The sequence below is a fragment of the Limtongia smithiae genome (genome assembly GCF_038497785.1).
Source record: "Limtongia smithiae strain NRRL Y-17922 unplaced genomic scaffold V1518scaffold_4, whole genome shotgun sequence".
Classification (NCBI taxonomy): domain Eukaryota; kingdom Fungi; phylum Ascomycota; class Lipomycetes; order Lipomycetales; family Lipomycetaceae; genus Limtongia; species Limtongia smithiae.
The window spans coordinates 155,626-179,447 of record NW_027117625.1 but is presented as its reverse complement, the minus strand read 5'-3'; the positions used below and the strand labels follow the sequence as shown (position 1 = coordinate 179,447).

Genomic DNA, 23,822 nt, shown 5'->3' with positions numbered 1-23,822 from the left:
CTATAGCTGCTAGACTCTAGTTTGTACTTAGTAAACCTGCAGGCTGGAGTGTACTCCGTTGCCCACTGCTCAAGAACTGGTGTCGCAATGCAGCCCTGCTTCCATCTCCCGCATCTTCATTCTCGACTCCCGATATCAGGTAACTGCCATTTTTTTAGAAATACCGTTTTTGAACTTTTAGATTACATGAGATTTCATGTTGAAAACAGCTGCTGAGGCACCAAAAGATATTCAATTTCTTGAAGTGGTAAAAATAAACAAGGGTAGTCTTACTCCCACGTGAGTTGCGTGCAGCCAGCCAGTGCTGTATGATATGGTGTCAATATAAATATCGCACAAACACTATTCAGCTTGTAATTTGTATTTCAGCAGTGTACTGAAGGAAAATAAGTCTGCTCTCATGATACCGCGACTTAGCAAATGATAACTCGCGTACTATGGTGTTTCAACATACCATGCTGTTCTGGCTGTTGCATATAGATATAGACAATGTTTGGGCGCATCAACTCCTATTAGATCGCACTCCCACCGGCCCCCAGTCGCGCTCAAGCACAACGGCTGAGCCACATCGCGAACCTCAGTTGCTATACCCTACTGCGGAGAACGACCGTGTGCGGAGGCAGCAGCGGTGCTTAACTGTGTGATAGTATATTACATGCTGCGAACTACGTATTCTGCTAATGCACTATCTACGCCGACGGCTCAATCTTCTTCGCTTTAATCTTCCACCGCGTGATGCTGAACAGGTATCCGCCGACTGTGGGATCACGATAGTATTTCATCTCTCGTTGGCTAACAGGACCTCGAGCGGGATGTTAGTGAAGAACTCAGGACGTAGCAGCTCATGTTAGTCTAGTCGATGTTAGTACATTGTCGTCAGATGAGTGGAGGTATGAACGTACTCAATCTGTTGTAGTATTTTGAAGTGACTTTACCACGAAGTTCGGAAACTCGCTTGACGGCTTCCAGCGAGGCAGTGCTGACAGTGATATCGATAGGGACCGTCCATGTCTCCTTGACTTGTTGCACATAGTTAACTAGTGTTGCTGAGCGGACGGGAAATGCGAGGGTGGCTAGATCGGCTAGTAGTTTGACGCCATACTTGATGCCGTGGCACTACCGAGAGTCGAGCAGATGATTCGTTGTGATGGGCTGTGTGGTGTCAAGTCGGCCTATGTTGATCCACTCCTGAATCTTGGAGAGGTTGATCTTGACGTAGTCCTGACGGCGGATGCAGTTGAGTATAATTAGCTACTTTGGTTCCACAAAAATTCAAAAGTGACATACTAGATTGAAAGGCCGAGCTTTGGGGGCAATTTGGACATGGGATCCTGATCGCCTTCGAACCAAGGCTCAACGTTCTTCTTCTGCTTTTGACCATTCATACCATTGCCGGAGAGTTTACCCCGTATGACAATTCATTGGACCAGCATTACACCTTCCAGTTTTCAGGAGAAACAATCTGACATTGCCGCTGCAAGGTCCTCAGCCGACATATTTCGTCTGTTTATTTGAAAACCGGATGTAGCTTGTCGATATGATGGACGCCGAGCGGGCGGCCAGGACGTTGGCGCCGTCACAAAATGCAAACGTGGTCAGAAGGTAGGTGTGCGCAGCACGCAGTGCCGAGAAAGCAGAGCGCCTGCCGAGGGCCGTGTTGTGACTGGATATGGAAGCACTTTGGCGGCCTCAGGCTCCCGAATGTCGGCAAATCTTGGCGGTTAGCTATGGCTAGAAGCGTTGGACACATCGCGCGCGTGTCCACCCCACCAACAGATACCTTTCTTCGGGCGTCCCCGCTTGTCATAGTAGTTCTGCTGCCCTCGAATTAAATTGCAAGACTCGAAAATGGATAACAATGTTTTGGAGCAGCTGCCATCTTGAGAGATCTTGCTAGTACGCTCGGTCGCACCTCCTACGTCTTCACGCTCATTCGCGGCATCTGTGTCTGTATCTGTTGCTACGGCAGAAGTGACCAGCACAGATAACTGTCCAGGGTGCGCTGCAGAATTTTGGTTTTTTGCAGAGCTTCCGAGCGTCTGCAAAGCGTCCACTCATACCGCTCTGTGTCAAGAATAGTAAAGCGAAGTCGCAGACGACCAAGATCTCTCAAGATGGCAGCACCGCCACGACCAAGGTCATCTGGTGCCGTCCCGGTTGACCCCGGCATTATTAACGGAGACGATATCGATGACTACAGAGAACTCATGCTCAGCGATGACGTCATTTTGCCGAAACCCAAGCAGCCACAACAACCGGACTGCCATTGACTCTGTTGAACTTGTGGTCACCACCAATGGCTATCAGCCTTGAACTCGCCAATATCTTTTTTACACCATCGCCACTAGATCTCTGGCTCCTCCTCCGTCCAGGACGTCGCAGCCGATTGACTGATCCAGCTCACTAGCTGCTATCAACAGGACTCCAACTAAGAAGACGCTGGTGGCGGCTCGCGCGTCCTCGGGGGATACACAGGACAGCTCACATGATGTCACTTGGAAATGAATGCTGCCGTGAGCGTCGCAGTCTAGTATGATGCCGGAAATCGTCCAAGTGGATCACTACAAGAAGGCGACCACGACCGGCAGCATACTCGGGGTGGTCCACGACACAAAAGGAAGCGTCACCCGCTTAGAAAATCCAGACAATTGTGCCGATGCAGCTGAATAAAGAGCAAGAGACAGTTATCAAGATGGCGTACGAGGAAAACAAAAGCGTTTCTTCATTCGCTTTGCAGGCGCCGGCAAGTCTGGACTTCTGCGGGATATCATCGTGAGTCTGCCTAATAACACAAAGTCAGCACTGTGGCCGTTGCTATCACTGTGTCCACGGGTCTGGCCGTGTGCAATATCTGCGACGTCATGATGCACAGTTTCTGCAGCGTCGAACTTGGCAAGCGAGACGTGGACACACTCATCAAGCGCGTGCGTAAGAACAAGAGAGAATCGATGCGATGGCCGAAAAACTATAATCCTCGTTGTGGATGAGATCTAAATGGCCGATGGTGAGTTGTTTAACAAGCTCGACGCCATCAGAAGATCGATGAGGAACAAGCCACACATCCGGTTTGGTGGTATCCAACATGTGCTCTCCGGTGGCTTTTTCCAGCGGCCCTCTGTGGCCACTCGGGGAAAGGCTTCGAAGTTTGCATTCGATGCGGACACGTGGTCCGCGGCTGTCAAGCGCATGATCAATGTGACACACGCGTCCAGACAGAAAGATCATGGTGTGTACCGGAGAGCCGAATTTTGAGGGGACTACCAATGATGTAACAGAATTTGCCGATGTTGAAACTGCACGCGCGTGCCAAGTCCAACGAAGGCAGATAAGTGTAAGTTCCAGCAGCATACTAGCCAGTAGACGAGCCAAGTACAAATTCGACAATGGTATCGATGCCACTGAATTATTTTCCACGCTGCACGAGGTGGAAGGCGCAAATTGGGAAGCGCATGCAACTGCTCTCTGGCTGCGAGCACATCTACACTGCACAAGACAGTGACAATGCAGATCCCGAGAGCCGTGCATGATTACTGAGTAATTGCATGGTGCCAAAGCGAATCGCGCTGACAAAGAACTACCAGGCGATGCCAGTCTAGGACATGGATGAGTTGCTTGTAAGCGGATCGCTCGGGAAAATTTTGGACTATCTGTCAATGATACGTATGGTGTATTCAATATACAGAACAGTGCGGTTGTTCGCTTCACAGGTCTGAGCGACGGGGAACATGGCAGGATAGTTCAGCAGGCGTTGTCGGCGCGCGGGTCGTTTGCGAATGAGTCAGGGGAGGTGCTCCAGACATATCTGCAGCAGGCGAAGCTGATTGCCTCGCGGCGGCCCGGTGGTACTTTGGAGGATGCATTGTACCCGCTTGTGCAGTTCACTAACGTGGACAGCATGACGAAGGACTTTGTTGGACATGCAGGAGCAGTGGACGATGGAACTGCCTAACGGCGAGTTCAAGGCCCAGCGGTCGCAAATGCCGCTAATTCTCGCGTGAGCGCCGTCTATTCGCAAATTGCAGGGTCAGACGCTCAAGCAGTCTAAGACTGATCTTGGACGCGTGTTTGAAAAGGACCAGGCTAATGTTGCACATGAGTCGGGGCGACTTTTCGCAGCAGGGCGAAGACCCGGCGCCGCAGCTAGGCCCGGAAGTGATTAAGGTTTGTATCCTGCTATCAAATCCTGTGACGTCATTCGCTTGCAATATGCTTCTCCACTGCTTGGGGAGCTTTACAATATGTGCGCAACAAACATGGTTGCATGATGAAACAATACAGGTATCATGCTAGTGGTGCCGGCGGACCGACCTACGTCAGCGCTGAAGCGCTGTGACAATTCCATGGTAAACCGCATATCGCTCCCAAGTGACCATGGTCCACACCCGTTCTGGTGTGGCCAAGTTTACCAAGAAGACAACTGCGAAGAACATTCCCAGTAGTCAGATTCTCGCTAATTATTAGTTAATATATATTCAATAAATTATCATACAGCAAAATAAGTATAGAGCAACAAGAAACGAACAGTTCTGGTAAATCAAAAAGAGAATGACAAAAACACAACGCGCATACATAACTTTTCGTAGTTTTGCTTGCGCCATAGTATAAAAGCATTAAGTATTAAACCCCGAGCCGTCGTCATGCACGGCAGCCAACCAACGCGATCAAAAAGAAGGTGTAAAGACGGATGAATAAAATTCAGAGATTAGCGCTGCAGAAATGCGATGAGATGCAAGGCGGTGGTGATGAAACCAGACGCGCGGAAAAATTAGGCTCTAGTAGGAATTTACTTCTTCGACAGGGCGCGGTCGCGAATGAGGTACCTGACAAGCAAGGTAAGCTCCGTAACCCTGCTTTCCAGCAACTTACGCAGCTCCTCGCGCGAGCATGTCGGCACGCGTCGGGTGTCGAGCGGGTGCACGCTGCCGCGGATGGTGACCTGACACTGTTTGTTCTCGAGTGGCTTCGCGGGCTCAGCACCCTCAGTCGCAGGCTTATGCGTAGCGGAGACGTCCTTGATGAAGCTGCAGATCTCGTCGAAGCTCTTTTTCACCGACGGATTGTCAATTCCAAGTACCTGAAACACGTGTGGCAGGCGCTCGTGGTAGTATGTGTATGTCGTGTTGCCGTCTTCGCAGTAAAGGCGTGAGAAGAGTACTACGGGAGTTAGCACAACTTGGCGGATGAGAGCAGGCATAACGTACAGCCAGAGTCGCGGAGGCGCTCCTCGGAGACAATCACGCAAATAGGACAGGAGCCCTTCCAGCTGGGAGTCGTGATAGGCGATGCGAACGGGTGCAGAATGGCGTTGTTCTCCATGTACGGCTATCGATCGTCAGTCCTACCTCTCCCTCACAAACCCATAGCAAGCATACCCAGTAACGGTTGTTCTCCACAGGCCACGCCTTGCTCGGCTTGATATTCGGGTAATAATTACCCGGGGGAACGTAGTCGAACTTTGCGATGGCCTTAGAGCTCTCCGAGGGCATCGCGCGGCTGAGGTCGACCAACGGCGAAATCACGATAGCACCGGCTGGTACGGGGATGGCCTTCTTTTCGGCGTAGAGAATAACCTCGAGTGCGGCGAGGACAATGGAGCCACCCGCAGAATCGCCAGCGAAGAAGATTTGCGAGCAGGGCAGCTTGCATGTGTTAAGGACGAAGAGATATGCGGTGAGGAAATCGGTGATGGCGGCCGGCATCTACGAGTGTTAGAGATGGAAACTGATGGAGATCAAACTATGCCTACCGGGTCCTGGGGGGACAGTCGGTAATCCAGCGACAACACTCTGACATCAGACGACTGAGCGAGTTCGGAGGTGATGAATCGGTGCGCGGCAGCCGAGCCCATATAATGCGCGCCGCCATGGGCGTAGATAACAACGATATCATCGGCTGCGGGGAAGAACGGCGTTCCAAACTCCTTCTTCATGCGCATGTCAATAACCCACTCAGCAAGAACGTCCTCCACAGTCGCCTCGGGGATGGTAGGCTTCTCCATCTTAGTCTCCTCCGTCAACTTCTCTGCCGCGGACTTAATCATGCCAACAAGACAGTCCGTCATCGCCGCGTCGGGAGCACAGGCCCACATCGGGATGGCTTCGAAAGCGTCGTTTTCGTATGGAATTCCCATCTTTGACTTCTCCTGCAGCTCCTCGACGGTCTTGCCATCGTTGATCATGAACTCGCGGATGGCAGACACGGTCATGTGGGTCTTCAAGTCCCAGCCATGCGACGCATTGCGCATCATGGCAGTGTGCATGACGCCTTCGTATGCGAGTTTGGTGTACAATGACACATCCTCCATGGTGTCCTTGAAGCTCTTGCTCTTAACTGGCTTCGGGCGGGTACGAGCGGGGGGGTAAGTGGCAGGTAGGTCGGATATCTCACTCTCACCGGCGAGCGCGGCGGCGATTGGTGCACCAGCGGTAGCGGTGGCGACCGCTTCGGCGACGGGTGCGGGCTCGGTGGCGGCAGTCTTTTCCGTGAGGACATCCGCGGGAGTCTCGGGGGTGGCTTCAGGAACAGGCGCAGTCTCAGGTACGGCGACGGGCGCCTCTGCGGTTACAGCGGACTTGCTCATTGTGTGGAGTAGGAGGGTATAATGGGAGAATTGGCGGTGGTGAGGAGTGGGGTGAGGTGCGTGGAGTGTGCGCGCACGGGAAGTTGGCTGAGGCAGCGACTGGTCGAGGCCGGCCCCCTGAGCAATCTGATAACAGCTCCACCGGATCCAGCTTCACCACCAGATCCCATCCGCCCCCGCATATTCTACACCCAGTAAACGCCTGTATGCACGCTAGCTATACACTCAATCTATTCGCCATACTCAACCCGTCGGCGGGGAGGACGGAGACAATGCGCCTGCGCCGGCGCCGACACCGTCGAGACTCCAATGTGCAACCGCGGCCAACACGTCATCATCCCCCTCCTCCTCACGCGCGCCAGACACGACATCCTCGTGCGCCATAATCCCATTCAAAATTTGGTCCGCGACCTTCTCCGTCGTGATCTCAACTGGCATGCGCACTTTCACCGTCGACCCGCTCCCTCCCACCCCCGAGACAACAACGCTAACCTCAGCATCGTACTGCCGTCCAACTAAACACCCATAAAAACTCGGTACAAGCACCTTTCGCTGTGGTAACTGTAATTGTACACTCGCATGCATGCTGTAGAAAAAACCCTCTGTACGTGACGGCTCAGGCGACCAGCGCGCGTGTAGTCCAACGAGTGCTTGGTTCGCCAGCGTGAACGAGTCCGTGTATACACCCAACGATGGATCGTGCGTGCCATCAGGCCTGGGCACGAACATCATTTTCTGCGTAGCAAAGTATGTCCGCACGCGCAGCTTCACGCTCACGCACTCGACTTTTGGTGCAGGCTCATCTCTGTCGGAGGAGAATGACAAACCAAGTAACAGCGGCACAGTATCTGCCATTGATGAAACTTTGCTGCGATAGATAAACGGTCGTAGAATCGACGCCTCGACAGATATCTGCCGTCCTGGCGCCACGCTGGCTGGCTTCGACCGCGAAGCAAGCCGTAACAACGCCGCTGCACCGCCGCGTCGAAGCTGCTTTGTCCGTCGATAAAACTTTGTATACCCATCTTCCGTGACGCTGACAAATTGCTTCGGATTGTCAGGATCCACAACCGCCTCGCCCGCTGCGCGCCGGGGAGCAACAAGCTGTGGCCTATAATACGCCGCCACAACACGAATCTGCTCCGTGTTCTGAAATAACACCGTTCTCTTCGGCGAGCAATTCACGACTCCTTCGCTCGGCGAAATAAACCGGCACACTCGTGCGACTATTTCGTACTTCACCCTTGCCATCTCCGGCGCACAATCATGCACCCCGTCTATCGTCGATGGTAACTCCCTATGCATCGGCATGCGTGGACAATGGCTCTCAAGCAGGTACTCCGGTACCACAAACGAGAAATTGAACGTGTATGTCCTGCCGGGAACAAGCACTGAGTCCGCGGGGTACTCAAAATCCGAGACAGGGCATATCATCTTGAGAAATTGAAGATCAACGTACACCCTATTCCCCCCGCGCTCAGTCCATGTGCGCTGTGTGCCTTCAAACGCGACCATGACCTCATCGAACTTGATGTGCTCAGTCGCCTTGTCGGACACGGTCACGGCGACAACGCCCGAGAGACTGTCGCCGGGCGCGTAGTACTCCTTTTTGCTGTCGACGATAATCGCGACTTGCGCGCCGCTAAAACGCGCGGATAGTTTCCTAAGGACTGAAGCTGCTGCTGAGGACGACGACGCAGACGGCGACGAGCCGGACAGCGAGGCTGAGAACGGGTGCAACGAGACGTCGGAGGACTGCGACGACAAGCCAGTGACCGAGGCGGAGAATCTCGAGCCGGCGAAGGTGTCTCCCGTCGATGCGGACGTCAATGACGCGGTGCTTGGCGACGTCAACTGCTGCTGCTGCTGCTGCTGCTGCAACAACTGTTTCTCCTCGCTTGTGGGCAGGTGCGGTGTAGACATCCTGCGTTGGTGTTCAAAGACGTGTACATTGCAGTTCTTGCCGTGGGTGATATATCAAACAAGTATGAATCATCGGCTGAACAGCGCGACGTGGTCGCAGAAGGCAGGAGAAGAAGATGACTCTACGCGCGCACAGGTGCACGGTGAGGACACGGAGCAGGCCGAAAAGATGACGGAGTAAGTGAATAAGTCGGCGAGCACGGTGTGCATGCAGCGCGGGGTGGGAGGCACTTGGAAGGCCTTTGTCGTCCGCTGAACTATGTGCCCTCTGCACTCGTAGACGAAGGCCGACGTCATGGTGGTCGGTGGGTATAAGAGGGTGTTAAGAGTCACTTTACTGTTGGGCCGTGCGAACCGCGATAACCGCGAAGCGGCGATGTTTTTCTCCACGCCGCCAAGGAATTGAGTTCGCAATGACGTGTTTCCTGACTTCCCAATAAGAAGTGTCATCCTCACGTGGGGCCATTGGTCACTATTCTTTCTATCTGTCTATTATCCAAAACAAAACATTCCTTTTATGTCTCTGCACGGCGCCGTGCAGACATGCAAATGCCATGCCCAACTCCAGAGATATACAAGTGGCCAATTACAAAAATCCAAAAACTGTATGTACGTGCTGTCGCCTGTCTGTGCTCAAACAAACTCCTCCTCCTCCGTCAAGTGCTCCACATGCTCATGCTGCTGCACGGCGGAGGTGCCTGCAACAGCCTCCTCGTCATCCTCCTTGCGGTGCAACTTCGTCGCGTTGCAGAAAAGCGATCCAAATAAGGCGACAGAGCACGCGATCGTGGACGCCCAGAAACAGCGACGTAGCGCCATCGTGTAGCCCCACACTACGATCCGCTGTGTGTCCTCTGGCAGCGTCTTGATCGCGGTGACAGAGTGAATTACCAAATCCGCAATTTTATCGCCGTCCGGCACGTCGGCTAGCACCGCTGGCAGGATCTTGCTCAGGGAGTTCTGATTAATTGCGTTAGAAATCGCGACACCGAGAACGAGTCCAATCGAGCGGATAAGATAACACGTTCCGGTAGCAACCGCGTGGTCCGCGCGCGAGAAATGCGCGAGCATGCTGAACAGCACCGCCGGCATCAATAGCGCATTGCCGAACTGTGTCGGCATGAGATACGCCACGTAATGCCACTTTGGCGAGTCCGGTCCAAACGTCGCGACAAGCCTGCACCCAATCAACATTATCAGAGTACCAATTTTCATCAGCTTGGCCAGATGTCCCCACTGCGACATAATCACACCAGCAATGATTGATCCAAAAATGCCCACCAGCGACGGCACAATCAAACGTGCACCCGCAACCGCCGCGGGGTCAAGGTTCACCGCCTGGAAATACAACGGCAGCATGAACAATTGTGAATTGTTCGCGATACCTGTCGCAAACGTAGTCACGAGCGAACTCACCGGCAACCGGCCTCGCAGAATGCGCAACGGCATGACGGGCATATGCGCGACAAAGCCCTCGACTAGCAAAAACGACGTAAGCAAAACCACCGCCGCGACGCCGAAGCCGACAACCTTCATATCTGTCCAAGTATACTCATTCCCACCCATGCTAAGACACGCGAGCAGCGCTGACAGTCCTAGCACGAGCGTAACAGAACCTCCGAAGTCAATATTCTGAATCGACTTTGTTCCCGGTGTGCCCGCATATGGCGGGTCGATAATATAGAGATATCCCACGATGATGGAGATCAGAAAAATAGGCAACTGGAAAATGAACACATAGCGCCAGCCGTACGCGTCTGCGATGAGACCTGCGCAGGAAGCGCCAGAGATGCTGCCGAAGCCCCAGCAGAAATTGAGCGCAGACTGGTAGATACCGCGCAGCCGGAACGGAACCATATCCGACAAGATAATCGTGCCGAGCGTAATCAAACCGCCGCCACCGATACCAGTCACGCCGCGGGCAATATTAAGCGTCATAAGCGACGTAGCCATGGAGCACCCGAGCGTTCCGATGAAAAACACGAAAATAGCAAACAAGAAACACATGCGCCGGCCGACGATGTCACTGAAACGGCCGTACAACGGCTGGAATGCAGTGGAGGTAATGAGATACGACGTCGAGATCCAGCTCACGTTGTTAGCTGCGTTGAACTCAGACCCGATCAGTGCATACGTCGACGCGGTGCAGCTGGAGTCCCAGCCCATGAGGAAAATATTCGTGCACGTCACGAGCTGGACCAGACGCAGACGCATGGTCGGACGCCAGTGCGGCGAGTGCGGGCTCACGTAGTCCGCGGGGAGCTTCGAGCTGTCATACCCATCCTCGTCGTACTCGTCCGCATTCGCGCCCAGCAATGCGTCCTCCTCGTCATCTCCGGCCTTGTGCGGGAAATAGTCCTCATCCTCGTCGGACTCGACGTCCGTCTCGAGCTCGATGGCGAGCGAGTCGTTGTCGGTGTCACTCGACGGGTCATGCAGGTCCGAGGGATTCAGACGCAGGCCATTATTACGCGGACGGGGCACTGCGCCAGGAGAAGCGAGCGGACGCGGGTCGTAGGTCACGGGGATAATAGGCTCGTTGTTGTCCTCGTCGACAGAGAGCGGGTGCGACGGCGACTGCGCAGGCGCACCGTCGAAGGATTCGCCGGCCATTGCACAAGCTGAGGAGAGATGAAACGTGAGCGAAGAAATCTCGCTGCAGCCTCTGTAGAAGGAAGAAGAAGAGGAAGAGAAAACTAGTCAAGTGGGCGCGAGTCACGACGGAGGTTATATCCTTCCTGGAAATAAGTCGGTGGCGGCTTGTGCCGTATCTACCGGTCCGCGCGTTTGCTTCACTGTCTTCGCGCTTGCAGTACAGCACCTCAGCACGATACTTCCACAGCAGTAGAAGTAGCAATTGACCAGCAACTTCGTCGCTTTCGCACAAAATCAAGTCGGTGGATGGCGGAAAACCTGCGCTCACGGCTGTTCCGTCCTGTTTAAGGTTTAAAGTGTAGCACAGGGACGCTATCTTATCTGGTCACGGGACTGCAACATGAGTTGGAGAGGCAGTTATGATGGACGAAAAAAGACAGGTATGCAGAGTAGAGAAGTGACGTATCGATAGGAAAAGTAGTAGTAATAGGTGTAGTAGTAGAAACGCATTTGCAATGCTCCAGCAGAATTGTGGTAGCTCGCGGAACGCGGCAGAGCCCTACACAGCCTATTAACCAGTCCTTCACCACCATCAGATCATGTACCATCACCACTTCTTAAACAATGCGACCTTCAATACTACTTCCCCATCGAATTGCACTCACTCGCCCTCCACAATTGCGCTGTGCGACGACGGCTTTGAAATCGCTGTCGTCGCTGACGCGTAACCCCGCGCGGGGTCAGCTGCGGTCCTCTCCGCCGTCGGGATCGCATCTTCCCACCACCTCCTCCGCTTTCACTTCACCTTCGTTCAACCGCTACTTCTCTACTAGCACACCAAGCATGGTCCAAGTCTGCTTCCTTGGTCTCGGTAACATGGGCGGCGTATGCATATCTACTCATTCCTTCATATTGGTGTGATCTAACACCAGCAGGGCATGGCCGCCAACCTCGCTACGAAAGCCTCCCTGGACGCGCCGCTCATCATATGGAACCGCTCGGATGCGAAGTACGCAGCATTCGAGGGCAAGCCGGTAACAATAGCAGCTTCCCTCGATGAAGCAGTCGCGAAATCCGACATCATTTTCTCCTGCGTCTCAAACGACGCCGCTATCTCTGAGTTGTACGAAGCGGCACTTAAGATCCCTGACGGCGTCGCCGGCAAAGTGTTTGCCGAGTGCTCCACGATTCACCCGGATACCACGCGCAAGCTGCAATCTCTTGCGAATGGCGCTGGAGCGGAGTTTGTTGCCGCGCCTGTGTTCGGTGCGCCTGCCATGGCGGCGGCCGGCGCGCTCGTGTTTGTCCTCGCTGGATCCAAAGACGGCATCGCGAAGATCACGCCCTACCTTGATGGCGTGATGGGCCGCCTCACAATCGATCTCTCCGACAACGCCGATGTTGGCACGGCGCTCAAGCTCAAGGTGATTGGCAACACCGTGATCCTCGGTATGGTTGAGTCTCTCTCCGAGGGTCATGTGCTTTCTGAGAAGAGCGGACTCGGAACCGCCAACTTCGAAAAGTTTATCACCGCGATGTTTGGCATGTCGCCGTATCTGCCGTATTCGAAGCGTCTGACCACCGGCGACTACGTGCGCGACAAGCCGTTGTTCTCGGCGGATCTCGCGCTCAAGGACGCTAACCACGCCCTGAGCCTCGCGAAGGAGGCTGGCACGACCATGCCTATTGTCGAGATCGCAGCAAAGCACTTGGTCGAGGCGAAGGAGGAAGTCGGCTCCAAGAGTGACATCGCCTCCATCTACGGCTCTGTCCGCAAGAACGCTGGTCTCCCGTTCTAGTCGCCTAGCGTAGGGACGCCAATGCAAAATGTAATACATTATCACTCCTCAACTCTCTTTTTCTTCGCCGCTGCCGCTGCCGCCGCCGCAGCAGCAGCAGCCACCTGCGCATCATGCCCGACCTCAGCCCTCTCCAAAATCTGATGATATATCCCCACTCGCGCCCCTTTCCTCCTCTTCCTCTCCCTCTCCTCCCTTTCTTCTTCCTCCTTGCGCTCCTTCTCCATCTCCTCCTTCTGTTTCTTATATGCACGCGACTCAAACACCGGCGCCTCCGCATACGCTGCGGCATCAGCCGACGCAGCTTCAGACTCACGCTCGCGCTTGGAAAGTGACGCGCGCGCGAGGAGGTGGTCGCGTTCGCGAGTCGCTAAAGAGGCGCGCATTGTCGAGATGTACTTTGGCGCTAAGTCAGCGGAGGAGGAGGAGGTGCGGCCGACAGTTGTGGCGGATTTCATGGAGTCGTAAACTTCGTCGTAGGCGTAGATCGAGGGGTCTTCTGCAGCGGCGGTGGTGGTGGTGGTGGTGGTGGAAGAAGACTTGAGTTGTGCATTGCGGAGAGAGTGCGCCATGATCTCGGTATTCACCTTCCGTCGCTCGGTGATCCCGCCAATGGCTCCTGGCTTCTTGAACTCATTCACACCGTCGTCGTCATTGTCGTCCTCGTCATCAAGAACAGGCCGTCGCTGGGGAAGCCGAAGCCGCGGTCCTTTGTTCACTTCCTCCAGCACTTCTCTCCCCGCAGCGTCTTCGTCATCATCGTCGGAGGCTTCAAGCGGATCATATCCAAAAATCGACTTCTTCTTCCCTTCACCGCCTCCCGCCGTCCCCGATTTCGCTATTGCTGTAGTTGACGTGGATAAAGCACCGGGTAGATTGGACTTTGCTCTGGAGATCAACCGCAGTCCTCCGAATTTAGTCGGCCCGTTCTCACTCGCATCCATTATTACTGTGCATGGGGCTGAGAAGTAGGTGGAGTTGCGAATAAGCTCTAGCTCATCGCATCGTCGATCCAACTTCCTCCCATCGCCATCACTTCTTCATTGTCCCCCTGTCGCCCCCTCCACGGACACGAAACTCTATCGCACCCCACGGCCCACCACTATCAGCTCCACCGCCATGCCCGGCGCCGTGCCGACGATGCCCGGCGTGCGCGCGCCGCCAGAGTACGCCGAGCGGCTCCGCCAGGACGTCGCCCGCCTACTGCGGCGGCACAGTACCAGCTTTCCCGGATCGCAGCCTGTTTCATTTTTAAAGCAACATATTCCGCAGAATCTTGAGAAGGAGGAGTACGTTTTTCCTATCGTGTGATTATTCGAAGATGGGTGAACAGAGGCGCTGACGATTCTAGTTACTTCGTGTGCGAAAAATCAGATGGAATACGGTGTCTTATGTATCTCACTCGCCACGGCGAGGACGAAGCTACATACCTGATTGACCGGAAAAACGACTTTTACTACGTCGCTAATCTGCACTTCCCGCTGCTGGACGATATGCAGAAATTTCATGTTGATTGCCTGGTCGACGGTGAACTGGTCCTCGACGACGACGGCCCTCTCGACCCCGTCGACTCCACCACAACCGAAGACACCGGCGAGGCGCACGCAGAGCGCAAATTGGTTATGCGGTTTTTAGTCTTCGACTCGCTCGTGATTGACGGGAAGCTCCTCACCGAACGCACGCTGGACAAACGCCTAGGCTATTTCCGCGAGCTGGTATACAAGCCATATTCACACCTCTGCAAGACCTACCCCGAAGAAGTATCCTACTTCCCCTTCCTCGTGGACTTTAAAGACATGGAATTCTCGTACGCCTTACCCAAGCTTTGGACCGAAATCGTGCCAAAGCTCAAGCACGGTTGCGACGGCCTCATTTTCACATCCCGTTCGGAACCATACATCTTCGGCACGGACGATAAAATCCTGAAATGGAAACCCGCGGACGAGAATTCCATCGATTTCAAACTATTCTTACACTTTCCGACGTACACCGACCCTACCCCTCCGCCAAACGAAGAAGCGACGTACACAGACTACGACGTGCAACCAATCACCACGTTATCCATCTGGACAGGGGATAAAAATTACAAGCACTACGGCGATCTTTACCTCACAGCGGAGGAATGGGAAAAGCTGCGCAATCTCAACGAGCCACTCGACGAGCGTATCGTCGAGTGCGTCCTTGACACTGAACTCAACGCGTGGCGATTCCTGAGGTTTCGGGACGATAAACCGAACGCGAACCACGTCACCATCGCGAATAACGTGGTCTTGTCGGTCAAAGACTCCGTCTCAAAAGAAGATCTTCTAGCGTCCGCGAATAAAATCCGGGAAGCGTGGAAGCGGCGTACAGCCGTACAGCAACAACAAGAACACGAAGCCCGCCGCGCGAGAGAACGCGAGCGCGAACGCAGGGTATCCTCGCAACCACAACAAGACGGCGCAGTCACCGGCGACAAGCGCAAGGCAGTCTGATCACAAACCCAGTGTTGAAATATGTAGCCTAATTATTCTTTGTACTTTTACATAATAAACTGTTGATCCCAGCAGGTCACTCGTCCTTGCCCTTCTTCTTCGTCAACGTGGCGCCCGCGTCGTCGGAGAGATTCGAATCCAACTCGTCGTCCTCCGACCACCGGTCGTAGTCTACATCGATATCGGCGTCGTCGCCACCAGCGACGACGTGGGATGGGGCTTCGAAAAGTGTTTCTGAGGTTACACCTGCGCCGTGCGCGGTGCTCGGCGCTGCGGTGGACGCAGCTACGCCAGCTGGTATCAGAGGCACTGGAGAAACCGATCGTGACCGTGAGGTGGCAGCAGCCGGCGCGGGTGGTGACGGCGGCGATATTGCAATCCCCGGCGCAGGCGCACCCGGCACCCTCCCTCCTCTAGGAGTATCATACGCCGGCACTCTCTCGTCCTCCTCATCATCATCCAACGACCCCGCCAAACTCGCAATCTCAAACGCCTGTCCGCCTTCCATATCATCTTCCTGCGCTAGCTCATCCGACATCGCGAAGCGACGATTATTCTTCGTCGGTCTCCACAAGAACGCGATTATGATAAAATCGAGAAAGTATACAACATTAAGCCATCCGTCGAGTACAAACCAGCGGGATTTCCAGTGACGCGGGACGAAATCGATGGCGTTGCGGTCGGCGAAGATGAGTGAGTTGAGGAAGAAGAAGCCGAAAATGATAATGATGGAGGTAAAGAGTAAACGCCACAGACGGCGGTACATCAACGCTTTAACGTTCTGCTTGCGCGCGACGAGGTCGCGGATGGTTCCATTGAGGGAGGACAAGATCCATAAGTAAAACGCGGTCATGCTTGCAGCGAGGGGCAGGATAACAAGCAATACAAGTGGCCCCGCGGTGTCAGGCGTGATGAGGAACGAAGAAACCACGTACAGAACACCAAACACGAAATGCAGCCCCGCAAGAATACGACACTTGAGCATCGTCCCCCCCAACGAGGGCCTCACAACTCCGTAGCCCATGCACACGATAAGCAACAAGAAAAAGGTGAACGCGTTTCTGAATGCGTTCAAAATCGCCACGAAGACCATGTACACTCGCGTAAATACCGTATTTCCGCTCGCATTGATCAAATCATAATATCCCCAGAGCACGAGCATCTCGATCGCGAGAAACGCGGCGCAGGCGGTGATGTAGTTCTGCACAGCGAGAATATCGCTGCGATACTGCACGTACAGAAACATCCAAAACGCGAGCACCACTAGGTACGCTAGCGCGAGACCGCCATAAAACGGCAATTTCGCAATCTGTGAGGCGGGAAGCTTTCCAAAAGCATTCTGGAACAGCACAGTGCCGTGGTATCCCCCGTTGCCCGTACTCATACCGTATGTGCCCACGCAGTAAAAGCCGGACTTCTGAACTTCGTATGTGATACTATCCGCGTAACTCCCGTCCGCTGGCAGCCCTACCGCACGTGTGTATATAGATCTCAACGAGCCATTCAAGCTCCCTGTGATGAGGAACTGGCCGTATTGTTCTTGCCTGCAGTAGAGCGACGATAACGCCTCATCATCGCACACGTATGCCATCGGCATGTCGGTGTCCTGTGTGAGGACGCCGATACAATCTACATCCGCCCACTCGAAGATCACAAGCGACACAATGGCAGAGGAGGAATCAGCGCGTGTGGTGATATCGTCGTCGCCTGCAGCAGGGTCGGCCACGTCGTCGCTTGCCGCCGCGCCTTGCAGGGTTACTGTTTCACCGTTAGCATCACTCGTGCAAACCAGTGATCCCGACGCACCTTGAATATACGGATCAATGTTGCCACTCCAATCGCGGCGTGAGTACATGCCGGAACACTGCTGCCGCTGAGTCGGCTTGTTGGCCTGTCCACGTTCCACGTTAACACTCTCTCAACTCCACCGCTTTGATCGCAGATCAACACACCAGATGCGCCTCATTCGCGTCCGCGCCGCGCGCAAATAACGCCAGCAGTGCGAGCAGTAGTACAGCCGCCAGCACGCGCGAGTGTGGTACCGTCATTAGTGCTGCGAAGTGGTGATGAAGGGGTAGTGAATGGCGGCGTGCGCGGCCTCGGATCGAGGCCGCTCTCCCAAAACTCACCGCCGACGACATCACCACTTTGCACTGACAATGCCAGTCAATCTGCCCGCCGCGCTCGCAACCTTCTCCGCGCTCACACGGCCGACGCGTTTACTCCCCGCGCTGTCACTCGCGACTTTCGGCGATGTACCTGTTCCCATTGTGATCCCTGGACGGGACATCCGCGCGGTGGTGCTCGACAAAGACAACTGTTTCGCCGCCGCAGACGCACTCGAAGTCCACGCCGCCTACGCCGCGAAATTCGCCGCCTTACGCGAAGCATACCCCGGCAATCGCCTACTCATTGTATCAAACTCCGCCGGCTGCTACGGCGACACGGCACAAGCTGAGATCCTCGAGGCCGCGACCGGTGGCGTGCCCGTGCTTCGTCACACCAGGCCGAAACCAGATCCAGCGTGCGCACAGGATATTCTTGACTTTTTCCTAAAAGACCCGAGCACTGGCGTGACAAAGTCCGAGCACGTCGTGGTGGTTGGGGACCGGTTACTAACCGACGTGGTGATGGCGAACACCATGGGCGCTGCCGCAGTGTGGTTACACACGGGAGTGCAAAAATCCACCTCGATACCCGTGCGCTTCGAGCAGGCCCTCCTCAGCGCATTCACATCGACAGGCATACTCAAGTAATCATCTATATATGTATATCAAACACCAAAATCATTCCTAGTTCATACACAAGTCATGTCCGGTTTCATGATGTCATGTCCGTTTGCTGAGCTGGTTCCGGCAGCAGCCCCATATAGCCCGCGTCCTCTAGCAACATCATCTCGCCTTCGCCAGACTCAACAGCAAAATCGGGCTTCACAAACGCCGTCTGCAGCACGCTCTCCAGGCCAAGGCCGGGGGTGAGCGCTTCTTGGAGAAGCATCATGCTACTGCTGCTCCCCGCACTGCCGCTCGTGACCGTGTACGGCGGAGTCGCGTAAATGTCAGGATTATCAACCCACAGGCTCCCAGCCGTAAAAGGATTCAATGAAACCATGTCCCCTGTCATTGTTACCGGCGTGTCCGGCATATCACCTATCAATGGCGTCCCGATCACTGCGGGTGATTGGTATCCATATGCGTCCAACATCTCGGGCTCTAATGTAGTTGTATCAATTCGCAGCCGCGAGTGCGGCAGCGCCGCGACGGCCGGTTGCGGCGGTGGCGGTGGCACGGATACCTCCATCGCCATGTCGCACGCGGCCGGTGTCATGTATGAAAAGTCCACGGCCGCGGGTACGGATCTGCTGCGCGTGCGCCGATGCGTCTGCGTCTGTCGCATGGCAACGGGCTTTGTCGTCAGACCGGACCACTGCGCCGCAAAGGGCATGGCCATAGGCAACTGCGTTGAAAAGGTCGGATACATCATGCTTGCTGTCGCGGTGGTCGATGTCGCGACCGAGGAGTCACTACGCGCGCTGCCGCTGCTGCTGCTGCTACTGCTCCGGCTTGCAGAGCCAACACTCGTGCGCTGGCAGAGCAAATCCGCAAGCTGCTGCTCCAGCACTTTAAGCGGTCCGCTCATGCGGTGCTCCATAACAAGCGATGCTTGGCGGTCTTCCGTAAAGTCGTCTGTTTCCACCCATCCGCCGCTCTCGATGAAAAACTGCGGCGGCTGCGTAAGCGACACGACAATGTCCCCCAACGGCTCGTCCTCGGACTTGTCGGATTCTCGTCCCTCGATGAAGATTTTCGTGACTGTAGAAAAGGCATACTCAATCTTAAATCCTAGTGCTTCGTTGTTGATGTAGTACGTGAACTTTGCCTGCGAAGGAGAGTAAAACACGACGAGGTCCATCGACGTCGCGGCGACGCGCGTCCAGGTGCCGATGGTAAGCGACGTGCACGAAAATTTATTGACAACAGTCTTCGACGGCGGTGACGGCACCGGCACGATGACCTGGGCTGCTGCCGCAGCCTGGGCCGCTGCGACCTGGGCCGCCATCTGCGCTGCTGCTGCTTGGTTCATGGAAAACGGCGTGTACTCGTGCGACGGCGCGAGTAACATGCCCACGCCGCCGTTTGGCATGACAAACGACCGATCGCCGAGGTTTGAAAAGGAGGCCGAGCGCGCGAGAGCCGCCCGGCTACCGTGGTGCGCACCGTACGGTCGCGCGAAGAATGCCGAGGGTTGTTGCAGCATCGGGCCAGCCAGCATCATATCCGCATCTTCGCCGGTGTCGAATCCCTTCTTTGCGAGAAGCTTGATCTTTGCTCGGCGGTTCTGGAACCATATCTGCACGGAGCGTTCGGTCATGTTGATCTGGTCCGCGATGCGGCAGCGGGTTTTCGCATTGGGTGTGGCGTTGATGACAAACTCCTGCTCGAGCACGAGCAGCTGCTCAGCGGTCGCGCGCTGGCGTTTGTTGTTCTTCTGCTGCTGGGTGAGGGTGGACTTGCGAGTGGAACCGCGGCGCGGGAGGGGCAGGGGCTGAGGTGTGGAAGCGGCCGAGGGGGGCAGCGACGGGGCAAGGGAGTTGGCGGAGGTGGCGCCGGCGTCGTCGTCGTCCGGATCGCCCTGGGAGGACGCAGGGGAGAGGGTGGCATAGTCCTCAAAGGCATCGTCCTGGGGCTGTGAGAGCGGTGCCGCAGAGCGCGGGGAGGTCGGCATGGTAACGAGCGTGGAAGTGGTCAAAGGAGCGACAGTAAAAGAGAGTGGTAATGAAAGGACGGCACACGGCCAGTATAATGCGATTAAGGCCGGGGCATGACAGAGCAGCAGACAGCGGCCAGCGCCGGAGCGAAGGGGAATGGGGGGAAGACGAGAGGGAAAAGACGGGAACTGGCGATAGCGCCGAAGACGTGTCGAACAACAAACAGTGGGCCCGACCCTGGCCCTGGCACTAGTCCGCCCAAGGCTAGCGGATCACACTAGACCCTTATTCTCCAGCGTCGTACACTGCCACGGCACGTGCTCGCTGCGCCACATGCACCGCCCCTGCGCCCGCCCCAACCCCCACGGCCCCATCCACCCCCGCAAAGTACCCCACGTGACCACCCTCCCAGCGCACCGCGCACCCGCCTGCCGTCCCCAGAACAACACCGCCGCCCAATGGGGCAATTCCCGTGACCTCGGTCAGCAGCGTTGCCGTGGCAACCGGATGCCGGAATGCACGCGCGTCCCATTGCGTCACCGTGTCGTCGGACGCAGTCCACAGCGCGTGAGCGCCAGATGCGGCAACTGCGCGCACGCGTCCACGCGTCGCGACCGACAGTAGCTCCTCCCGCGTGCCCAACCCGTACACACACACACGTCCGTCCGCGCAGCCGACGACGGCCGCCTTGTCCCCAGTTCCAAACTCCAGCGGCCGCTCTTCCACGGCGGTCGCCTGCTCTGTGTTCACCACCGCAAGACACGTCGGCTCGCTTTCCACTGCAAACGTGTGCACCATCTCTCCGCTCCCGCACTCCCACAGGCTCACCGTTCTGTCCAATGACGCCGACAGGAAATTCCGGCCACGACCCACCAGCGCGAGATCAACCACGCCACGCGTGTGTCCTGAAAACGTGCGGGCACAGGTCCCGTCAACCACACTCCACAGGCGTATCTGCATGTCACCTCCCGCGCTCAGCGCCACCTGTCCGGACGGGAAAAACAGCGCTCGCGATATGTAGGACAGATGGCCCTTCAGTTCCCGGTGTAGTGTCTCGTCGTGGGAGCCTCGCAGCGAGCGCACGTGTAGTTCGCCATCAGGACCGCCGACGATGTAGAGTTCGCCTGATGGAGACACGTCGAAGCACTCGATGTCTGCAGAGTCAGCTCAGCTTTTGGCGCATCGTTAGAGATACTCACTACAATCCGTATGGATCCACCGTCGCGGAGTCTTCAGCTGCGCGCGCACCTCTCCGCACGTCACTTCAATGCTCTGTTCCATTAGCCTTGTCTGCTCACACTCGCTTCCACTGCACTTACCTGCCCGGAAAAGACCGCATCAAACCCATCCTGCCCGCGCAGAACAACCTGACCGCTCTCACGATACACGTCCACGCTGCCATATCGTGTCGGCGCGTCCACCTCCCTGCTCGACACCCAGAAGCTGTCCTTCACGGCTTTCCCGGATCGTACGTCGGCGATCACATCCAGGAACGACGGTTGTATCGAAAACAGCGGGATCGTGGTGACGTTGCTGCGTGTCATCTTGGTTGCGGTGACGAGACAGCCGTGCGGCGTCGATGTCTGATCTTCCCGAGGGCTCCTTCCACAAACTCATCTACTCTTCGTCATTCGTTTACACGGTCTACTCGTTCGTGAATGACGCGCCTCGCTATTATCTGCTATATACACCTATATCTGCCCCTTACGCGACATCTCCTGCACCTGCCGCGTGTACTCCCGTGACACAAGATTCCACGCTTGCATGTACTTCTCCGCGCACTGCCCGAGGCATTTCTACGCACCGGTTAGTAACCGCACACGTAGATCTAGTAACAGACTGGTAAATACCTGATCCTCGGGGGATAAGCTGCTCCCCGGAGTAGAAATGCATAGGTCGAAACAGTTCAGCGAGATTTTCTGTACAAGTCAGCACCGTTCTCTGTCTCGGTCCGTTGCCCCTCTCTTCACCCCCCTCCCCCCTTCACCCCATCTCCCCGTCTCACTGCTCCACTCCCGCGGCATGAGGCAAAACGTGTGGAGTGCTTACACTGATCAACTCCTGCGCGTTCGCGATAGAGCTCTCCGTCACGACCTGCTTCCGCAGCTGCTCCTTCACCGCCTCGGCCTGCGGCGACAGCGTTGACGCCGGCGCGGTGCCTGTGTTGCCGCCGAAGAGTGAGAATGCCATTGAATTCGCTGCTGATCGTGTATTAAACCAGCGCGGAACCTCGGACAGGTGTAGTGCTGGCGTTGGTTGATGATGGAGTCCTTCGTCGTCGTTGCGATGAAGTCGTTCCAGTTTTCATGGGTTAGGACTTCGCGACAGCTATTCGCTATTCTCTGTACTCCCATCCTCTACAAGCCACACCCGTCCTTTACTATCCGTCGCTCGTAAACCCCTTCCAACATCTCCCTTTGCCCCGCAATCCACGCATGCCCAAAGCACTCTGCAACCGAGTACCGATTCTCCGGCTCCACGCACAGCATCCGACGCACAAGATCTCTGCCGCTGAAGCTAACACCATCCCAATGCGGGCCGCTCATTTTCAACACGCACGCGCGCGCGTTGAGACTTATTTGCCGCGCAGACTCGGAGGTGTCGTAGAAGGGTGAGATGCCGGAAAGTAGGATGTGGAGGATCACACCGAGACTCCACACGTCACATTTGGTGTCGTATCCAGGGCGCACGGCGGTGGTGTCTGCGAAGCCAACCTCCGGCGCGGAGAACTCCGGCGTGCCCACAACTGTAGTCATCCTCTTTGCTGGTGGGATGGCCTTTGATATCCCGAAATCGACGAGCACAACGCGCGCTCCGGGGTCGTGCGACACGCGAAGTACGTTGTCCAGCTTTAAATCCCGGTGTGCCACATTGTTCGCGTGTAGATACTCGAGTGCTTTCAAGATCTGAAAAGTGATCACCAAAGCCTCGGCTTCTGATACAGCACAAAGCGAGGTACCGTCTGAGAGGTAGCTGAACAAATCGCCGCCAGTGATCCTGTCTCCTGTTAACACACAAACACATAATGCCAACACAATGGCTCGGACAGGTCTTCAAAGATGTATCTGCGCAAAAGTTAGCTCGGAACTCTCAAGAATCGCGGAACTTCATGCATTCGGCGCTCAGTAACAACGGCATCGTGGATCGTCACCACATTCGGATGACAGAGCTTTCGCAATATCGTAATCTCCGTCTTTGCCTTCGCGATCCGCCTCGGCGCGCCGCCGGTTTCAATGACCTTACACGCGACCTGTCGTCCTCGCGACTTATCCCATGCAAGGTACACCCGTCCAAAGCTGCCGTGCCCGATCGTACGTGGCAATATATCGAACCGATTTTTACACACCTTCTCCTTCTCATCCATCAAAAACGCAAGTGAAGGTTTTCCGTAGCTCTGGCAAAATGTGAAACTGCATGCGTGACGAATATCAATCCTGTCCCCGTCACACAGCAATACCCTTCGATCACGCCCAATAATTTTCCCGTTGTGGAAGGTGCCGTTGAGGGACTTATCCCAGCAATACACCAGCGGCGTGCTGATTTCGTCAAAGAGAACACTGTAGATTGTAAGGTGTTCTGAGCTTACCGCGCCGTGTGTGATCACACAGGTGCTTGTCGCGCTGCGGCCGACTGTGAAATCAGTGCCGCTCCATATCGCGAGTGCTGTACGCGTCAGCGCGTGTTCTGTAGCTGATGACACAATACGCACCTTGCTCCGCTGTGGAGGGAGTCCGCATGAGTAA

General features: G+C 55.5%; 13 protein-coding genes across 13 annotated transcripts; 4 read left to right on the top strand and 9 right to left on the bottom strand.

The window, feature by feature from the left end:
- Window positions 1-2,994: 2,994 nt before the first annotated feature.
- Window positions 2,995-3,499, top strand: V1518DRAFT_404808 (uncharacterized protein; the record flags this gene model as incomplete). Its single annotated transcript, XM_066901901.1, has 2 exons — window positions 2,995-3,226; window positions 3,276-3,499. The coding sequence occupies 2 exons, from the start codon at window positions 2,995-2,997 to the stop codon at window positions 3,497-3,499; spliced, it is 456 nt and encodes a 151-aa protein (XP_066760101.1).
- A 1,702-nt stretch (window positions 3,500-5,201) lies between these two features.
- V1518DRAFT_414420 (Alpha/Beta hydrolase protein) lies at window positions 5,202-6,732 on the bottom strand. Its single transcript, XM_066903576.1, has 2 exons — window positions 5,747-6,732; window positions 5,202-5,699 (listed from the first exon to the last, which is right to left on the bottom strand). Exons 1-2 carry the CDS (start codon window positions 6,578-6,580, stop codon window positions 5,235-5,237), a joined length of 1,299 nt encoding a protein of 432 aa, XP_066760100.1. The 5' UTR covers window positions 6,581-6,732; the 3' UTR covers window positions 5,202-5,234.
- A 39-nt stretch (window positions 6,733-6,771) lies between these two features.
- Window positions 6,772-8,895, bottom strand: V1518DRAFT_414419 (uncharacterized protein). The gene has a single exon (XM_066903575.1). The coding sequence runs from the start codon at window positions 8,501-8,503 to the stop codon at window positions 6,824-6,826; it is 1,680 nt and encodes a 559-aa protein (XP_066760099.1). The 5' UTR covers window positions 8,504-8,895; the 3' UTR covers window positions 6,772-6,823.
- A 53-nt stretch (window positions 8,896-8,948) lies between these two features.
- V1518DRAFT_223415 (major facilitator superfamily domain-containing protein) lies at window positions 8,949-11,419 on the bottom strand. Its single transcript, XM_066900942.1, has one exon. The coding sequence runs from the start codon at window positions 11,114-11,116 to the stop codon at window positions 9,137-9,139; it is 1,980 nt and encodes a 659-aa protein (XP_066760098.1). The 5' UTR covers window positions 11,117-11,419; the 3' UTR covers window positions 8,949-9,136.
- Window positions 11,420-11,480: 61 nt separating this feature from the next.
- Window positions 11,481-12,949, top strand: V1518DRAFT_414416 (uncharacterized protein). The gene is made up of 2 exons (XM_066903574.1): window positions 11,481-11,983; window positions 12,034-12,949. Exons 1-2 carry the CDS (start codon window positions 11,723-11,725, stop codon window positions 12,895-12,897), a joined length of 1,125 nt encoding a protein of 374 aa, XP_066760097.1. The 5' UTR covers window positions 11,481-11,722; the 3' UTR covers window positions 12,898-12,949.
- Window positions 12,908-13,954, bottom strand: V1518DRAFT_414415 (coiled-coil domain-containing protein 55-domain containing protein). The gene has a single exon (XM_066903573.1). It carries the CDS (start codon window positions 13,839-13,841, stop codon window positions 12,939-12,941), a length of 903 nt encoding a protein of 300 aa, XP_066760096.1. The 5' UTR covers window positions 13,842-13,954; the 3' UTR covers window positions 12,908-12,938.
- Window positions 13,762-15,446, top strand: V1518DRAFT_432474 (mRNA capping enzyme, catalytic domain-containing protein). Its single transcript, XM_066906211.1, has 2 exons — window positions 13,762-14,186; window positions 14,249-15,446. The coding sequence occupies exons 1-2, from the start codon at window positions 14,017-14,019 to the stop codon at window positions 15,369-15,371; spliced, it is 1,293 nt and encodes a 430-aa protein (XP_066760095.1). The 5' UTR covers window positions 13,762-14,016; the 3' UTR covers window positions 15,372-15,446.
- On the bottom strand, window positions 15,386-17,498 carry V1518DRAFT_414413 (lung seven transmembrane receptor-domain-containing protein). The gene is made up of 3 exons (XM_066903572.1): window positions 17,324-17,498; window positions 17,178-17,262; window positions 15,386-17,129 (listed from the first exon to the last, which is right to left on the bottom strand). Exons 1-3 carry the CDS (start codon window positions 17,417-17,419, stop codon window positions 15,448-15,450), a joined length of 1,863 nt encoding a protein of 620 aa, XP_066760094.1. The 5' UTR covers window positions 17,420-17,498; the 3' UTR covers window positions 15,386-15,447.
- On the top strand, window positions 17,413-18,306 carry V1518DRAFT_414412 (mitochondrial PGP phosphatase-domain-containing protein). The gene has a single exon (XM_066903571.1). The coding sequence runs from the start codon at window positions 17,453-17,455 to the stop codon at window positions 18,125-18,127; it is 675 nt and encodes a 224-aa protein (XP_066760093.1). The 5' UTR covers window positions 17,413-17,452; the 3' UTR covers window positions 18,128-18,306.
- V1518DRAFT_414411 (uncharacterized protein) lies at window positions 18,058-20,456 on the bottom strand. The gene has a single exon (XM_066903570.1). It carries the CDS (start codon window positions 20,094-20,096, stop codon window positions 18,192-18,194), a length of 1,905 nt encoding a protein of 634 aa, XP_066760092.1. The 5' UTR covers window positions 20,097-20,456; the 3' UTR covers window positions 18,058-18,191.
- On the bottom strand, window positions 20,231-21,767 carry V1518DRAFT_222592 (WD40-repeat-containing domain protein). The gene is made up of 3 exons (XM_066900941.1): window positions 21,399-21,767; window positions 21,279-21,351; window positions 20,231-21,233 (listed from the first exon to the last, which is right to left on the bottom strand). Exons 1-3 carry the CDS (start codon window positions 21,621-21,623, stop codon window positions 20,365-20,367), a joined length of 1,167 nt encoding a protein of 388 aa, XP_066760091.1. The 5' UTR covers window positions 21,624-21,767; the 3' UTR covers window positions 20,231-20,364.
- Window positions 21,730-22,373, bottom strand: V1518DRAFT_414406 (Tim10/DDP family zinc finger-domain-containing protein). The gene is made up of 3 exons (XM_066903569.1): window positions 22,129-22,373; window positions 21,930-21,998; window positions 21,730-21,875 (listed from the first exon to the last, which is right to left on the bottom strand). Exons 1-3 carry the CDS (start codon window positions 22,267-22,269, stop codon window positions 21,771-21,773), a joined length of 315 nt encoding a protein of 104 aa, XP_066760090.1. The 5' UTR covers window positions 22,270-22,373; the 3' UTR covers window positions 21,730-21,770.
- A 63-nt stretch (window positions 22,374-22,436) lies between these two features.
- Window positions 22,437-23,816, bottom strand: V1518DRAFT_437432 (kinase-like domain-containing protein; the record flags this gene model as incomplete). Its single annotated transcript, XM_066906324.1, has 4 exons — window positions 22,437-23,076; window positions 23,115-23,119; window positions 23,210-23,742; window positions 23,789-23,816. The coding sequence occupies 4 exons, from the start codon at window positions 23,814-23,816 to the stop codon at window positions 22,437-22,439; spliced, it is 1,206 nt and encodes a 401-aa protein (XP_066760089.1).
- Between the last annotated feature and the right edge of the window lie 6 nt (window positions 23,817-23,822).

Bases quoted from the DNA above. Each gene is read 5' to 3' on its own strand.
- V1518DRAFT_414420 (XM_066903576.1), bottom strand. From the start codon at position 6,580: ATGAGCAAGTCCGCTGTAACCGCAGAGGCGCCCGTCGCCGTACCTGAG. The intron at 5,700-5,746 runs GTAGGCATAGTT...TAACACTCGTAG, and splicing joins GACTGTCCCCCCAGGACCCG to ATGCCGGCCGCCATCACCGA.
- V1518DRAFT_414419 (XM_066903575.1), bottom strand. From the start codon at position 8,503: ATGTCTACACCGCACCTGCCCACAAGCGAGGAGAAACAGTTGTTGCAG.
- V1518DRAFT_223415 (XM_066900942.1), bottom strand. From the start codon at position 11,116: ATGGCCGGCGAATCCTTCGACGGTGCGCCTGCGCAGTCGCCGTCGCAC.
- V1518DRAFT_414416 (XM_066903574.1), top strand. From the start codon at position 11,723: ATGCGACCTTCAATACTACTTCCCCATCGAATTGCACTCACTCGCCCT. The intron at 11,984-12,033 runs GTATGCATATCT...TAACACCAGCAG, and splicing joins GTCTCGGTAACATGGGCGGC to GGCATGGCCGCCAACCTCGC.
- V1518DRAFT_414415 (XM_066903573.1), bottom strand. From the start codon at position 13,841: ATGGATGCGAGTGAGAACGGGCCGACTAAATTCGGAGGACTGCGGTTG.
- V1518DRAFT_432474 (XM_066906211.1), top strand. From the start codon at position 14,017: ATGCCCGGCGCCGTGCCGACGATGCCCGGCGTGCGCGCGCCGCCAGAG. The intron at 14,187-14,248 runs GTACGTTTTTCC...TGACGATTCTAG, and splicing joins CAGAATCTTGAGAAGGAGGA to TTACTTCGTGTGCGAAAAAT.
- V1518DRAFT_414413 (XM_066903572.1), bottom strand. From the start codon at position 17,419: ATGACGGTACCACACTCGCGCGTGCTGGCGGCTGTACTACTGCTCGCA. The intron at 17,263-17,323 runs GTGTGTTGATCT...GAACGTGGACAG, and splicing joins ACGCGAATGAGGCGCATCTG to GCCAACAAGCCGACTCAGCG. The intron at 17,130-17,177 runs GTGCGTCGGGAT...ACGGTGAAACAG, and splicing joins CATTGATCCGTATATTCAAG to TAACCCTGCAAGGCGCGGCG.
- V1518DRAFT_414412 (XM_066903571.1), top strand. From the start codon at position 17,453: ATGGCGGCGTGCGCGGCCTCGGATCGAGGCCGCTCTCCCAAAACTCAC.
- V1518DRAFT_414411 (XM_066903570.1), bottom strand. From the start codon at position 20,096: ATGCCGACCTCCCCGCGCTCTGCGGCACCGCTCTCACAGCCCCAGGAC.
- V1518DRAFT_222592 (XM_066900941.1), bottom strand. From the start codon at position 21,623: ATGACACGCAGCAACGTCACCACGATCCCGCTGTTTTCGATACAACCG. The intron at 21,352-21,398 runs GTAAGTGCAGTG...CTAATGGAACAG, and splicing joins ATGCGGTCTTTTCCGGGCAG to AGCATTGAAGTGACGTGCGG. The intron at 21,234-21,278 runs GTGAGTATCTCT...CTGACTCTGCAG, and splicing joins GTGGATCCATACGGATTGTA to ACATCGAGTGCTTCGACGTG.
- V1518DRAFT_414406 (XM_066903569.1), bottom strand. From the start codon at position 22,269: ATGGCATTCTCACTCTTCGGCGGCAACACAGGCACCGCGCCGGCGTCA. The intron at 21,999-22,128 runs GTAAGCACTCCA...TGACTTGTACAG, and splicing joins ACGCGCAGGAGTTGATCAGT to AAAATCTCGCTGAACTGTTT. The intron at 21,876-21,929 runs GTATTTACCAGT...ACCGGTGCGTAG, and splicing joins GCTTATCCCCCGAGGATCAG to AAATGCCTCGGGCAGTGCGC.